Source organism: Mustela lutreola, chromosome 4 (assembly GCF_030435805.1).
Source record: "Mustela lutreola isolate mMusLut2 chromosome 4, mMusLut2.pri, whole genome shotgun sequence".
In the NCBI taxonomy this organism is placed as follows: Eukaryota; Metazoa; Chordata; class Mammalia; order Carnivora; family Mustelidae; genus Mustela; species Mustela lutreola.
This window is the reverse complement of record NC_081293.1, coordinates 114,055,993-114,070,304: the sequence shown is the minus strand read 5'-3', so window position 1 is coordinate 114,070,304 and position 14,312 is coordinate 114,055,993. Positions and strand designations below refer to the sequence as shown.

The 14,312-nt window shown below is 48.0% G+C and overlaps 1 protein-coding gene across 7 annotated transcripts in view; it reads right to left on the bottom strand.

Annotated features, from left to right (window-relative positions):
• The window catches only part of ATXN7L1 (ataxin 7 like 1), a 233,955-nt gene that overhangs the window by 125,158 nt on the left and 94,485 nt on the right, over positions 1–14,312 (bottom strand). Inside the window, exon 4 of one of the 7 annotated variants that reach the window (XM_059170848.1) lies at positions 1,130–2,310. The exons of the other annotated variants lie outside the window; for them this stretch is intronic. Coding sequence (XP_059026831.1) covers positions 2,225–2,310 — 86 coding nt within the window. The 3' untranslated portion in view covers positions 1,130–2,224. Of the gene's footprint in view, positions 1–1,129; positions 2,311–14,312 lie in introns of those variants that run through there. 7 annotated transcript variants of the gene reach the window in all.

Below are 14,312 nucleotides of genomic sequence, written 5' to 3'. Positions count from 1 at the left end.
TGGGGCTCTATCCCAGGACCCTGAGATCATGACCTGAGCCGAAAGCAGAGGCTTAACCCACTGAGCCACCCAGGTACCCTTCTTCTAGTTTGTTCTTAACGTTCTTCCTGTGGAGTATCTAGTTTCGTCAGCCAGGGTTTAGAGCATGGAGGGGTGAAGATGAATGCTGAGATTGGCCACTGGAGGTTCATTAACATCACATCTTTCTTTTTCAACAGAAGTCCGTCCCGAGATGGTAAGCGTGGGGCTCTGGTGCAGCCTGGGCCACTCGCCTCCAGGGCCCGCACACAGAGAGACGGGCTGCATCTCGGTGAGGTCTAAGCTGTCATGTTGGAGTAACCATGGGCCTATGGACTTAGCTGGGGTGTGTGTGTGTGTTAGAGTGACCTACCCTGCTTGGACGGTTCTGGTAGAAAGTGAAATGTAAACAGAGACCCCAAAGAAGCTCACAGCAGTGAAACTGCCCTCACACAGATCTCACACCACGGCTAGCAGCCTACACATCCAGCCCTGTTCCTCCTATTGGAATGCAGGGAGTTAGAAATGAAACGACCCTAGAAACTGAAACCTACTTATCCATGGCAATGTAAGAAATAACTGAGGTTCACTGGGCCCTATTACAATAAGTGTGTGGGGTATTCTCTTATCCTCAGATGCTCACTTCTTCACTTGTCTGCACCTGTTGGTGGCAGCTGGAGTAATCTCACCAATTCTGCTGTGTGTGCAAATCAACTTGATTTCCCTCCGAAAAGATAAAAAGCAGTAAAGCGATGAAGTTACAATTAAGGTCCGTCACTGAAAGCACAGAAAACGTGAAAAGGCTGAGGAGGACTTGTCCTGAGGTCACCAGCGACTACTGAGTTGAAAGACTTGTTTTCCCCTCATTCCTTGCTTGCTTTACTATATGTGATGCTGTGGTCAATCAACACGCCTTCTCTCATTTCTTGAAATTCCCTCCTCTTTTGGCTTCCATCACACTACTCCTGGCTCTCATGCTGGCTCCCCGTTAATCTGTCCATCCATCCATGCAACCATTCATCCATCTGTCCACCCATTAATCCATCCATCCATCCAGGCTTCCGACAGCTAGTGACAAGCACTGGAAAAAATGACAAAGTATATTCATATCTGGCTTTACAGTTAAAAGATGTTTATATTATTTCATGAATTTCTCACTACAACCAAGTGAAGTGGCTGTTTGGCACCCCCACGTTACAGATGAGGAAACAGATCCTGAGAGGACCTGTGATTTATTTACAACAGCACAACCAGCAGGTGGCAGAGTGTGAACATGCATTCAGCTTTTCATTCCAGAAAGAATTCATAATGGCATTCTACTGCATACTGGTGGACTGTAATCTCTCTACTAGTTAAATGTCATGATCCAGTCAATATGTATTTATGAGACAGTGCTAGGCTCTGTGGGATCAAAGACTGGGTCCCTGCCCTTGTACAGTTTGTGGTCTAGTGGGAGGAGACAAACATTAATCATGTGTTCACACAATAAACATTTGTTTTTGGGGTATAAGAGAGTGCTTACTTAGTTATGGAAATCAGAGAAGTCTTCTAGGAGGAAATAATCATTAAGATGCATTCTGAAGGATAAGTAAAGAGTTAGCTTCAGAAAGAGGAGACAAAGAAAAAAAAATTGTATACAGAGAAGGAAAAGCATATGCAAGGGCCCTGTGGCAGAAAGACCCAATGAGCTGAAACGCTGAAGGTTGGCTTGACTGGCATACAGAGAGTGAAAGGGGGCCTGGCACAGGATGTGGTTCAGACCATGCAAGATTTTACAGCCATGAGAACGATTTCCTTTGAGCTTAAAAGCAATGGGAAGCCACAAGTCAAGAGAATGGTATGATTAACTTTGATCTTTGATTCTGACTTTGGTGCGCAGGATGGATTGTAGAGGAGCAAGAGTGGAGGCACGGAAAACAGCCGGGAGGCTTTTGCACTTGTCCAGGTGAGAAGCGATGATAGCCTGGACCAAGGTGGTAGTGGTGGAAATGAGGAGAAGAATCCCACAGAGGCCCCTCGCTCTGTGCAAGCCCATTTTCTCCCTAAACCCTGTCACCAAGAGTGTGCTCACGAGTTTGCAGCACATGGAAGCTCGTCCACACTGCAGGGCTCCGCTGGAGTCTCTTCTTCCAGGAAGCCTTCTCCAGACAAGGCCAGTCCTCCAAGATCTTTCAGAAGCTCTGTCTACCTTCTGCACTGTCCATTCTCACACCTGATTCTCCTCTATGGCTTGGCTGTTCTCCGGTCCATTCCTGGAGATGGCTTCATTTGTCTTGTTGTCTTGCTTCCTCCCTTTGGAAAGTAAATGCTTTGTTGGCATTTGCCGAATGGTATCAACAGGGCTCCTTTGGAAATTACATTTGTAAATGATTACTCACGCCAATTGCCTTATCTTTTTTTCCCCCCTAAATTAAACACTGGTTCCTTAAATCTGTCTTCATGATCTTGTTCTATCAAAACGTATGTCCCCAATTTTTCTATAATTTCCTCTAAACTCATTTCCACATTTCTCCTAGTAGAGAGTAGTTCCAGAGGGAACCGAGTGAGAGGGCGGGGTGGGGGGCAGGAGTGTAATTAAACAGGGGCTGTCTGATCAGAATTCCTATACCTTTTAATGGGGTATTTGATTAATCCTTTCCACAGGCACCATTATTCATGCCTTGATGGAATCTCATTTTATAGCCCTTAATACATGGACCCAATTTATCCACATCACATTGTATTCTAATACTTGTCATCCAAGTTATTAGCTATCTCCTTCTTAGTGTAAGATCGTCAGCAAGTTTGATTAGCTTATTCCCCAGGGATGATAGGGGAGATAAGAACAGACACAGTACAATATGACCACCCATGATTCTGCATTCTCAGAAGAAGACGGCCAACCAGGATCCATGTATGCGGCTGGGGCCGCCGAAACAGATGTGTGCCCCCCGGGGGAGGGTCTCGGTGTGGGACCCGGGAACCACAGCCATGAAGGGCTGACGGCCTCCATGCCTGGCAGTACCGAGCCACCATCCCTGATGCGGTCCCTTTAATAAAAAAGAGTGAGGCTTCTCTACTCCCGCTTCCTAAGATCCCCTCCCCCCAAGTATTCTTCCTGGGAGGCACAGCCCGCAAGCTCCCCTTTATCCCAGGACACCACTTCTGCCTGGAATTGCCCTTCTCTGGCCTTCGGGGCACCTGCCAGCCCAGATGACCCAGGAGGTGCCGGAGCTGTCGACTGCTCTTTCTCTAGCACAGAGGTGGCTCTAAGCAGGTGTCCTACTTCCTCTTCTCTGAAACCCAACCTGAGCCCTGGGACTCACAGGGGGCTTCAGTCCCTTGTAAGCAAGGTAGCCCGCGGCCCGAAAAAGACCCCTACAGGATCCTGGGCTCCAAGCCCCCAGAGTTTCCAATGCCCCTTCCTCTACGCAACCACTCCTCCTCAGCCCCATCCAGACAGAACTCCCACAGCTGCCCCTGGAGTCATTTTCCAAAGGCCTTTCACCAAAGTCCCCATATCACAGACTCCTGTGCTTTTCTGAGCCTGGCAACGGGAGGGTGGGGGGGCTCACTCTGTGGTGGCGCCCCTCCTTCCTTTCCCGTGGAGTGAGGGCCAGCCTGAGGCATTTGTTTCAGCCATCTGGTTTCCTCTCTCTCTCAGCTTGCAGGCGCCGGGGGGAAGGCAACTGTTCTGCTGTGACTGGGAGAAACTGAGGCCTCCTGCCTACAGCCAGGTGAGTGCGCCATCTTGGAAGAGGGTCCTTCGGCCGCAGCCAAGCTTTCAGGTGACTGCGTGACTACAAGTCATGAGAGAGCCTGGGCCAGAAGCTCTCGCTATGGTACTCCAGGCCTGGGTACCGTGGAAACCATGCAAGACAAGAAATACTTGTGGTTTTAAGCTGCCAAATGTTGGGGTCACTTGTCACACGGCAATGGGTTACTTATAAACTTTCCCTACTTCAGAGGAAGGTCTTGGTCCCCTCCATCCCTTCAATTCCCTTCTTAGACTCTGCTTTGATCTCTTCTTTCTGTTTAGTGAGTCTGGTGTCCCTCCGGTACCTTCTACTGACCTGTCGCTGGCCTCTACTGAGGGTCCTCATGGTCTCGAGGACTCCTTCCCTGAGAAGAAGGGGGATGCATGGTGGGAGGGGAACTCTCTGGGGCCTGGGTTTGGAAATTCTAGCTCTTTGCCTGCCATTCAAAGTGACATCTAGACTTAGAACGACTTTTTGCAAAGAGCAGCCTTCCTTAGGCCATGAAGCTACCTCTATGTTTCCGAATCCCGGGGCCCTAATGACTTCGGTCGGGCCGACAGGCAGCATAAAAAGCCTTTTTGCAAGGAATTTGTTCCCTTTTGTCTCATATGCTCATCTCCTATACCCTTTTCCCTCATCTACAGTTTCTGCAAAAGGTCGCATCTCATTTCAACTTTCCTGCTAAGCGCATCTAACACTAAGTAGGGATTCCCAGACTGGAGGGAGATATAATCTGGCTCAAGTGTTGCAAGCTGTACCACCCTGCTCCACCCCTCCTGGCGGCATTCCGCCAGCAGAGGTCACCATCAAGAGGAAGGAGGTGATCTGATTCTCACAAGGAACAAAATGTGGCTTGCGATTAAAAAAAAAAAAAAAATTAAAAAAAAAATTCAGGTCACTTTTCCATCTGATTAAATCCTGGTACTTTTTACAGAGTCTATCTTAGGTTGATGGGGCAAGGTCAGACAACTAAAGGGATGTCAATCTCTTGGAAGTCCTGAAACAGGTGAAGTACCAGAAGACTGAAGCAGCGGAATAGACCCCAAAGCAGTGGTTCTCAAAGTCTAGCCCCTGGGCCCATGGCATCAGCATCCTCAGGTGGCCTAGTGAAAATGCACATTCCCAGGTACCAGCCCAGACCCGTCCAGGCACAAACTCTGAGGCTGGGGCCCGGTGATCGGTGTTTTAAACAAGCCCCCTGAATGATACTGATGCATGGCTAACAGTTCAGTATCACTGACTTAGAGGATTAAACGTCTAAATTATTCATTCTTTCATTCATGAGACATTGACTGAGTACCTGTTTGCCAGACACTCTGTGGCAGGGAAGAGGGATTACGAGGAACTCCTTCCGAGAGCAGTCTGCAGTCCGCCCTTCTCTAGCTTTATGACAAAGCTTAAAAAGAAAGCAGGAATTTGCAGACACTCATCCAAGGAGTGGAGATCATTCTTCACATGCAACTCTTTCCAGACGGGCAAGAGGCACACCAAAACAGTTTTATTTGTTTATTTTTTCCAGGAGTGATTATACTCTCAAAATCGTAACTTTTTGAAAGTAAGTAAACATGTGGGTTTAATATATCATATCAGCTGGCTTAGCCTTTTAAGCTTTAAAAAAAAAAAAGATGATGTGATATTGCCATGAATGAAATACAGAATTACCTTAGAGAGGCACTAAAATTCACACCTGTCTTGCTGAACAAACGATTCTCTTATTTCATCCTCCCGATGAAGTAAGAGTTTCCGTAAGTCTAGGTAAGTCACAAGAGCTAAGATGTACTGTGCGCTTCCTACGGCGAAGCTCGGGACATTTCTACATTTGATCTTCTCCTGCCCTTATAAAGTAGATGCCACAAACACACACGGTGGGTAGAGGAAGGACGAAGGCCGGAAGAGGCAGAAAGAGGCCCAGACGCAGCCCTCAAGCTCGCATCAATTACCCTCCAGGGCTGTTAGTCCAGTCCCACTGGGTCATTTTGTCGCTTATTAACACTACTGGTTATTGGGGAAAACGTAAAAGGAAATGCCACGCTCTCCTCAAAGATTTCTAGTAGGAAACTGCTGGCTAAAGCTCAACTGGGGGACTTCTTTCTAAATGATAAAGGTCACGCTGGCGTTCTCCTTCAGTGTCACAGGTAATTAGGAGCTGGCTCTGAAGTCCTTATGGTGGCGGAGAATGGCGGAGAATCTGGTCCATGCTCAGAAGATCCAGCTCCGAGGAAACGCTCCACATTTGCTCCTTTCTCAGGGAGCCCCCGGGATGCTCAGTGACTCACTGTAATACTATCAGGGCAGATGATCTCCCTGTGGTTAGGGACGAGCTTGAGTTGATCCAGCCAAGCCTGGGCTCCCGTGACTGGGGCTGCCCGGTGACTCCGGCAGGCACGGGGGGAAGGGTGTGACCGATGACCCCAGAAGACATCAAAGCTGTCTGGCAGGACCAGCAGCACATTCAGACCTTGGCATGGGCACCAGGCCTGCCCTGGCTTGCGGAGTTCATCCGCCCCCAGGACTAGCCTTTATTTACAGGGGCGTCATAGGTCTCCCATGTTTTGGCGAGCAAGAGGCCCCAGGAGGCCTCTTCTGCCTATTGCATCCTTGGGAATGACCTGGTAACTTTAGTTATAGGCCACCAAGACAATCTATGGTCCATGCGGGTTGTGTAGAAGACCATGGGGGTTTCTCTCCGGCCATACAGGGAGGATGGAACTTGAGGTGAAGGAAACGCACCTGCCTTTCCCATTGACTTTCTATTATCAGTGCTTTTTGGAACACCAAGCCCCACCCGTCTCTCTTTCTAATTCAGGGGCGTTTGCTGGCTTCTGCTGAGACATTGATTTGATTAGTGGCATTCTGTGGGACTAGAGACATGAGAGGCAGGGCTCGCAAACGTATGATTCATTTCAGGAGTCTGAAATGAGAAACGCACCCATCACTGGCACGCTGGGGGCTGGGAGGTTCTGAGAAAGCATTTTGGCATGCGATGAAAAAATTTGCTTATGGCTACAATCCTGGGGCCAGGGACTACCCCACTGTGCTCTCCATCCCTGTGGAGTGAGGGCTTCGTGGGAAACCGCAGGGATTAGACGTTCCTGCATTGGGACACCCATGTGCCGCCTCATTTATCTACCTGTGACAGGGACAGTACTGGAAGAGAATCAAAAGATGACAAATTGCTTCTGGTTTTAAAGGAGCTGTTCAGGCTGGGTGTACGCCCAGGGGGAACCAGGTTTCATGCCAGGAGCCATCACTTCTTCCCGTCATGAGGCCACATTTTGGCAAACACCATCCCGCAGATGACTGCTGTCTCCTTTCACCAGCGGATTTAAAGACACTTGCTCTGAAAGCCCCAAATCCCGTCATTCTGAAGACGTGTGCAGCAGAGAGCAGAGCTGCCCACACACCGTTGGCAGGCAGGGCGGCAGGCATTGGACAGGAGTCCCAGATGACAGGGATTTTTCCCTTGTTGAGGCAGACAGATAACAGGGGAATGATTTCGTAGGATTCCAGACTCGAGATACAGTATCAGCGAGTGACTCTGGGAAAGACAGACTTGCATGAGATAAACAGACAGAAATTTCTAGGAGACTGGCCATTGGAATCTGCTTTTGTGCATACAGCCAGTGGTCCAGCCAAGCCTGGTTATCGTCTGGCTGTGACCCTTCTTCTTCTTTCCAGCCGACGCTGCCTCTCTGACTACGGGCATGTAATTCGTGGTCAGCCCCCTCAGTCCGCCGGAGGTGAACTCCCCTCAGCCAGTCGGTGTGTGTCCTGTCACTGCCATACGCCGGAATTCGCAAGGCTGGGGAAGCCTTCAGGATGCTTACGGGGACAGATGCCGGCTGCTCTTGGAAATGCCACACTCGCGGTTACTCATTTCATCCTCCTAAAAACCTCTGAGACAGGCGCTAATTTCACCCTCTTTTGTGGATGAGGAAAGAGGCGTGGAGACTGAGGGACTGGCTGAAGGTCCCCTGGCTGGTGAGGAGCAGAGAGAGACACCAGCACACAGAGGCAGCTTGCTCCAGGGGCTGGCTCCTTCCTGACCTGTGCTGCTTCTCCTAATACAATCCTCTTCCAAACACGGCAGCTGAACCCCACACGGCCACTGGTCTGCCTAGGTCTTCCTGTTTCCGCAGCCCCAACCCTCTGGAATTCAGTGCATGGCTGGGGCTGGACCTCAGAGACCATAATGTGAAAGGACAGAGGCTCATCTCCAATCCCCTATGTGCTTCTAAGTTCAGGCCAGGCGTTCAAATGTTTATTTTGTGCTTGTTTGTTTTGAACATGCCGTGTGTGTTTGCAGCACGGTCTTTGCGTCCTCCTTCCGTACCCAAGCACCTGGCCCTCTCTCTCACACCTCTCCCAACTCTGGCAAGGCTTCCACTGCCAGGGACTGACGTTCCCTGCCTCACCTCATGGTACATTGCAGCTAAAAACTCCCTTTTCCACATGGCAGCAAAGCATATTTATAGCGTAAGTCACATGCCAAGGCATTTTCAAGGTCTTCATTTCTAATAATAACCTTGGAGCAGCACCACCAAGCCCATTCCACAGATGGGCAAAGAGAGGCGGGAAGTCACCGCAAGGTTGCTAAGGAGTCCTAAACGGTTTGGTCTCTTGAGCCACTCACACCTAATTCTCTCTCCCGACTGCTTCCTCTCATCTTCCTGCTTAACAAACTTATCTGAGGCCTGGGAATGAGGGAAGCTATCAAGATCAAATTGTGTTGTATCTGTGTCTATAATCCAGCTCTCAGAATACTAACAAGCAACACTAAGCCCAGCTTTCTGCCAAACCCCATTCTCATTAGTAGGTTTACAGGCATGAAACACATACTTGGAGTTTTTGGCCCACACAATTCTCTCATCACCAGTTGTAACTAATCAGAATGCCGAGCGGATTTATTCTCAGGCGGAACGCAACCGAACGCCTTCAGCGTCTGCTCAAATGACCGTAACTTTGTTCTGATGGAATCTTCTGGCCAGGAAATGAAAGGATGGATCCTAGCCTATGAGCAGGCTGAATAATCAGGACAGTAAGGCTGTTTTTCAAGTAGTTATTACAGAAAGCTTGGATCCCATGTGAAGTGGAGACGAGAAAGCAAGAAGACGGAGACGCTGGTTGCCGCTCCGTCTGGAATTAGAAACTGGCCGAGGCTGGAAGTTTCATAAAGGTACACTTGCCTCCAATATTTTGCTGCTGCTGTGCATTTCTTCCCTGGGGTCTCGCTCCACGGAAAACACACTGAGGTTAGATTCAGGAGTCCTGAGCACTCGTCCCATCTCTGCAGCGAGCCGTCAGCGACCTTCGGAAGGTTGCGGAACTTCTTTGAGCTTCCAGAGCTGGGAAGCCAGCGCCCAGTCCCCCTCACTGAGTTGTTATCACGGTGAGAATGAAGAAGTTACTAGAGAGTGCTTCATAAATGACAAGATGCTCTAGAAATTGAAGATATTTCCAGAGATACGTGCTCACCCTCAGAAGGCTGTAGTAAGAATAGAAGCCTCTAGTCTCTGTGTTCAAAGGAATCATCTTAGAGAGATGCTGTGGCTAAATGGCATTGGGCTGCTCCCAAATGGACCACAGGAAGGCAGTCTCTGTCATGGCATTCAAAAGGAGGCCAAGGGACACTATTTTACTTGTTCACCCTCTCTACTCATGTTCACCCTTGAGTCCTCTCACCACCCAATGCAAGGCTTGGCACAGTGGGTGCTCACAAACATGAGACAAATCAATGGGTGCCAGTGTAAGGATTTCAGTCCCTAGTGTAGAAAATTCACCCATAGGAAAGGAGCTGGGCTGAGGGGAGAATTTCTGGAAGCCTGAGTCTAGGGTGAATGGCCAACATGGTTCCAGTGACTTCCCAAGACAAGCTGGTCACTCTACCAAGCGTCATACTTAAATATCCATTTTGCCGCCTCCCAGGTGGCAGGCGGCAGGGAACAAAGTCTCTGAACTAAGGGAAGTCTGGTGGAAGGCACGTGTGTCTCCGAGCTCCTAAAGAGTGGATCCCTAGAGATTTAGAATCTGGACTTTTTCTTTTCCCCCTTGGGCCCCGATTTGTTTCCTTTTCCCGAGCTGACACCATCCTCTCACTGTGAGGCATCAAACAGAATTTCTGCTCCATCAGATGATCACCTTTAAGCTCTTTCCCTGACCTCTGTCACTGGCTTCCTGCCACTAGTTAAATCTACCAAACTACCAGGGGAACGTGTGGTACAAAACTGCAGGACTTGCACAAGGGACCATCAGAAGTGCCCTGTGTGATATTCCCCAGGACACGCACAATGCAGAACCACCGTCCGGATCAAGGGCTGGCGGGTGCAGGGAGCAGAGAAATTACACTTTGGGCTAGTGAGGAGTTGTGATCGGCGGGGATTTCCCCTTTAAAAACTTATAGGCAAAGCCTGCCTGAGACCATTCAATATTCATAAGTGGAAAGCAGAGACGGTGTTTCTGTTCCGCCAAGAGCGATAGCTATTTATCACAGCAAATGACTGAAATCGTTGTACGTACAATGCTTTACTCAGTGCTGTAAATTATGGCATACAGAAGATTAAACTTAAGCCTAATGCTACCCTTGAGCCTCAACAGCTGAGTCCTATAAATGGCTCCCCGTTAAAAAGAGAGAATCTTTTTCCTGGTTACTATTTAAAAGTGTAGTTCTATTAAAAGCTTGTCTTAAACATAAATTACCAGGAAACCTGCCCCCGGCCCCAGGCAGGCTCTTTCTTGGGGCACTGACTCACAGAGTCACGTCTACCTGAAGCATGTGCTGTGCTGACCTCCAGAGGGGAGGCAGACAGAGCCCATGGGGGCAAGAGGGACTCACGGTGAGCAGAATGAGCACTGAAGCTGGGCTCTGCCAGACCTGAAGGCTTTAAGGAGACCTTCAGACTCTGAATGATCCTGAACCCCTTAACACTTCGAAGAGCGTATTTCTTCTGCTATCTGCTGGTCTGTGAGGTGTCATGGAACCCTGACCTAAGACTGAAGCCCTGACTTTCCTAGCTAAATTTTACTCTCCAAGCACTTGTTTACTCAAATGTGGTCTATGGACTGAAAGCACCAGCATCACCTGGAAGGGCATCAGAACCACAGACATACTCAATCAGAATCTGCATGTTAGCAATTTAGCATTTAGCAAACACCTGGGGGATTCATATGCACACTAACGTTTGGGAATCAAGGGATAAGAAAGCAGGAGTCAGCAGGGAGGGGCCCCTTCATTTTCTCACTAAAAATCTTACACATGACAAACAGGACGTATGGGAACAGGGCCTAGCAGTACAGCATAGGGTTCTGAATTCTCTGTTGTCCAGTCCTACTTCAGAATGTTTTCAGGAACTTGACAGATTTTTTTTAAAGACTGGAAATGAGGGCACCTGGGTGGCTCAGTGGGTTAAGCCGCTGCCCTCGGCTCGGGTCATGATCTCAGGGTCCTGGGATTGAGTCCTGCATCGGGCTCTCTGCTCAGCAGGGAGCCTGCTTCCCTTTCTCTCTCTCTGCCTGCCTCTCTGTCTACTTGTGATCTCTGTCTGTCAAATAAATAAAATCTTAAAAAAAAAAAAGACTGGAAATGAATGTATCACTCTGAACTAGACAGATGTCCAAGAGCACCCCAGGGTGTAAAATGGAGTGAATTAGCCAAAAGTTCATGCTTTAGAAATCAAAAAGGGTGCCTCTAATCTGCCTGTGAGTTAGTAGGCTGAGAATGCATGGCAATGTTTTGGGCCAAGATTTCAACTCTTTATTGTAATTACCAGTTGACTTTAAGTTAAGAAAAAAGTGTACAAAGGTCTTTGTGTTGTTTGAGAACACCGAAATCCTGGATAATTGTAGCTTTTACTAGGAAAAAAATTATTGTTCAGTATGCATGTTAAAAACTTAATGGCAATCACTACATAAATAAATAAATAGATAGATAGACAGATTTTTTAATATATAAAATAAAATCTATTCTGGCCAAACTAGCAGAGAAAAAAAAATGGGAAGAAGTTTAAGAAAACTTGGTTAATCTAATGGCTAATCTAATGGAAGATAGGAAAGGAGAACAAAGAAACAAACAGAAAGCAAGGTACACAGAAACACAAATTAAAAGACAGAAATAGGTCCAAATATATAAAATAATCACAATAAATGTAAATGGATAAGACTTACCTATTAAAAGGCACTATCAGATTGGACTTTCACAAAAGCCAGCTATATACTGTTTACAAGAGAGGAGCCCAAGACAAGAGAACACAAAAGAATTGAAAATAGGGATGCCTGGGTGGCTCAGTCATTAAGCGTCTGCCTTTGGCTCAGGTCATGATCCAGGGTCCTGGGATGGAGCCCCACACTGGGCTCCCTCCTCTGCGGGAAGTCTGCTTCTCCCTCTCCCATTCCCCCTCCTTGTGTCCCCTCTCTTGCCGTCTATCATAAACAAATAAAATCTTAAAAGATAAAAGAATTTAAAATAAAAGATTGGAAGGAGACAAGACAAACATTTATTCACCAAAAGAAAACTGGGTAAGTTAATCAGATAAAATAGGACCTAAGGGGAAAGTTAATGAGATGAAGACTCCACCATTAAAAAGACATGTGTCATAAACTTATATGCACCCAACAGCACAGTCTCAAAACTGTAAATCAAAAGCTATCTGAGTTCCAGGAGAGCCTGACATACTTATAACCGTCATAGGAGACTTAAGACCCTTTTCTCAGAGGGATGCCTCAGTGGTTCAGTCGGTTAAGTGTCTGCCTGCTCAAATCATGATCTTGGTGTCCTGGGATCAAGCTCCCCATCGAGCTCCCTGTTCACGTAGAGTCTGCTTCTCCCTCTCCCTCTGCCCCTCCCACTGCTCATGCCTACACACTCTCTTTCTCTATCAAATAAAATAAAATCTTAAAAAAAAACCCAAAACACAAAAAGCCCCTTCTCAGAAATCACAGACCAAGCAGCCAAAAATGCTCAGGATATATAAGATTTGAACAAAATAATAAATACAGGGAAACTTGCATAAAAAAGAGAGGGTAAACACATTTTCTAATCACACATGACACATTAAAAAAATGATCGCATGCTAACTAGTCACAAAGGAAATATCGTAAGTTCTAAAACGGACAACTTAGAGCTGACATTCTCTGTCCATCATAAACGAAACCAGAAATCAAAAATAAAACAACAGTACGGCCTCCCCCAACTATTCTTACATCTGAAAACTAAAACCACACTCCTAAATTACCACTTGGTGGTTGTGCGATTTTTTTTTTTTCTTCTTCTATGTGTGGCAGAGTTGCTATGGGACCACGTTATTTTACATGACATTTGTCAGGGGCTATCACCAGAAACAGGAAACTCCCTGAGCCATGATAACTTCATTCTTTTGTACTTTGAACTTAATTCTACACCAGGGGGAAGGTGAAGTACAGGAGTCCTGGAAGAAAAGAGGGATGTGCGTGGGTTAATTATGACCCAGCGTATAAGCCTGGAAGCTGCTCCTGGCTTATTCCCCAGGCTGTGCCGGCTCGCCCCACTCTACGCCTATCTCCTGACACTCACTGATGTGGGCTGGTTGGAAAGACTGTTCTGGAAGTGCCACTGGCACCTGGGGGAAGGTGCTATCCGGTTGATGTGGCATCTGACAATGAACAGTGTCCTGGAATCGAGCAAACACTGCAGGTAACAGAGTGTATGGGGCCTCCTGTTCATTCTTTTCCATGGCCAACCACTGCTGAAAATGATCTGGGAAGGCTGCAGAGGAGAAGCCCAGGAAAAATACAGGTCCGGTTATCCTGCGGGGAGGAAGGGTCTCGCCCAAGGACTTCCTCAAGACAAAACCCCAACCAGGCAGATGCTCCATCCCCTGGACTGCATTGCCGACCTAATTCAGTTCCAGAGCTAGCTGATGGAGGGGAGATATATATATATATATTTTTAAAGATTATTTATTTATTTATTTGACAGAGAAAGATCACAAGTAGGCAGAGAGGCAGGCAGAGAGAGAGGAGGAAGCAAGCTCCCCGCTGAGCAGAGAGCCCAACGCAGGGCTCAATCCCAGAACCCTGGGATCATGACCTGAGCCAAAGGCTGCCACTTAACTGACTGAGCCACCCACGCATCCCAGAGAGGACAAATATTAAAAAGAAAACCGCTCAACCACGGAAAATGGATGGTACGCAGGATCAGGGCAATGTGGCCCAAACAGAATTATTGACGGGTCCGTAAGTTCTGTGGGTGAGTGGAGGCAGGAGGCAGAAAGATGGAAGATAAGAGAAAGGGGATGCAGCTCTTCTGACTGTGCCTGGTGCATCTGCTGTGGTTAAAATGGCCTGGTGGTTTCCTGGGGCACAAATGTCTCCTGGCCATCAGGCGGGCCAGCTCGATGGGGCAAAACCCCACCCCCCCACCTCCAGGCCTCCCCGCGGGTCTCCTGGCTCCTCGGAGCAGCGGCAAGCCCACTACCACCACCACTGCTCCCCCTTCTCTGAAGAGTAGCTGAGGCCCAGGTTTGTCCTAAGGGCAGAGGTGCCCTACCACCAGCTCCCCCGATGAGTGTCACCGGTGGGAAGGAT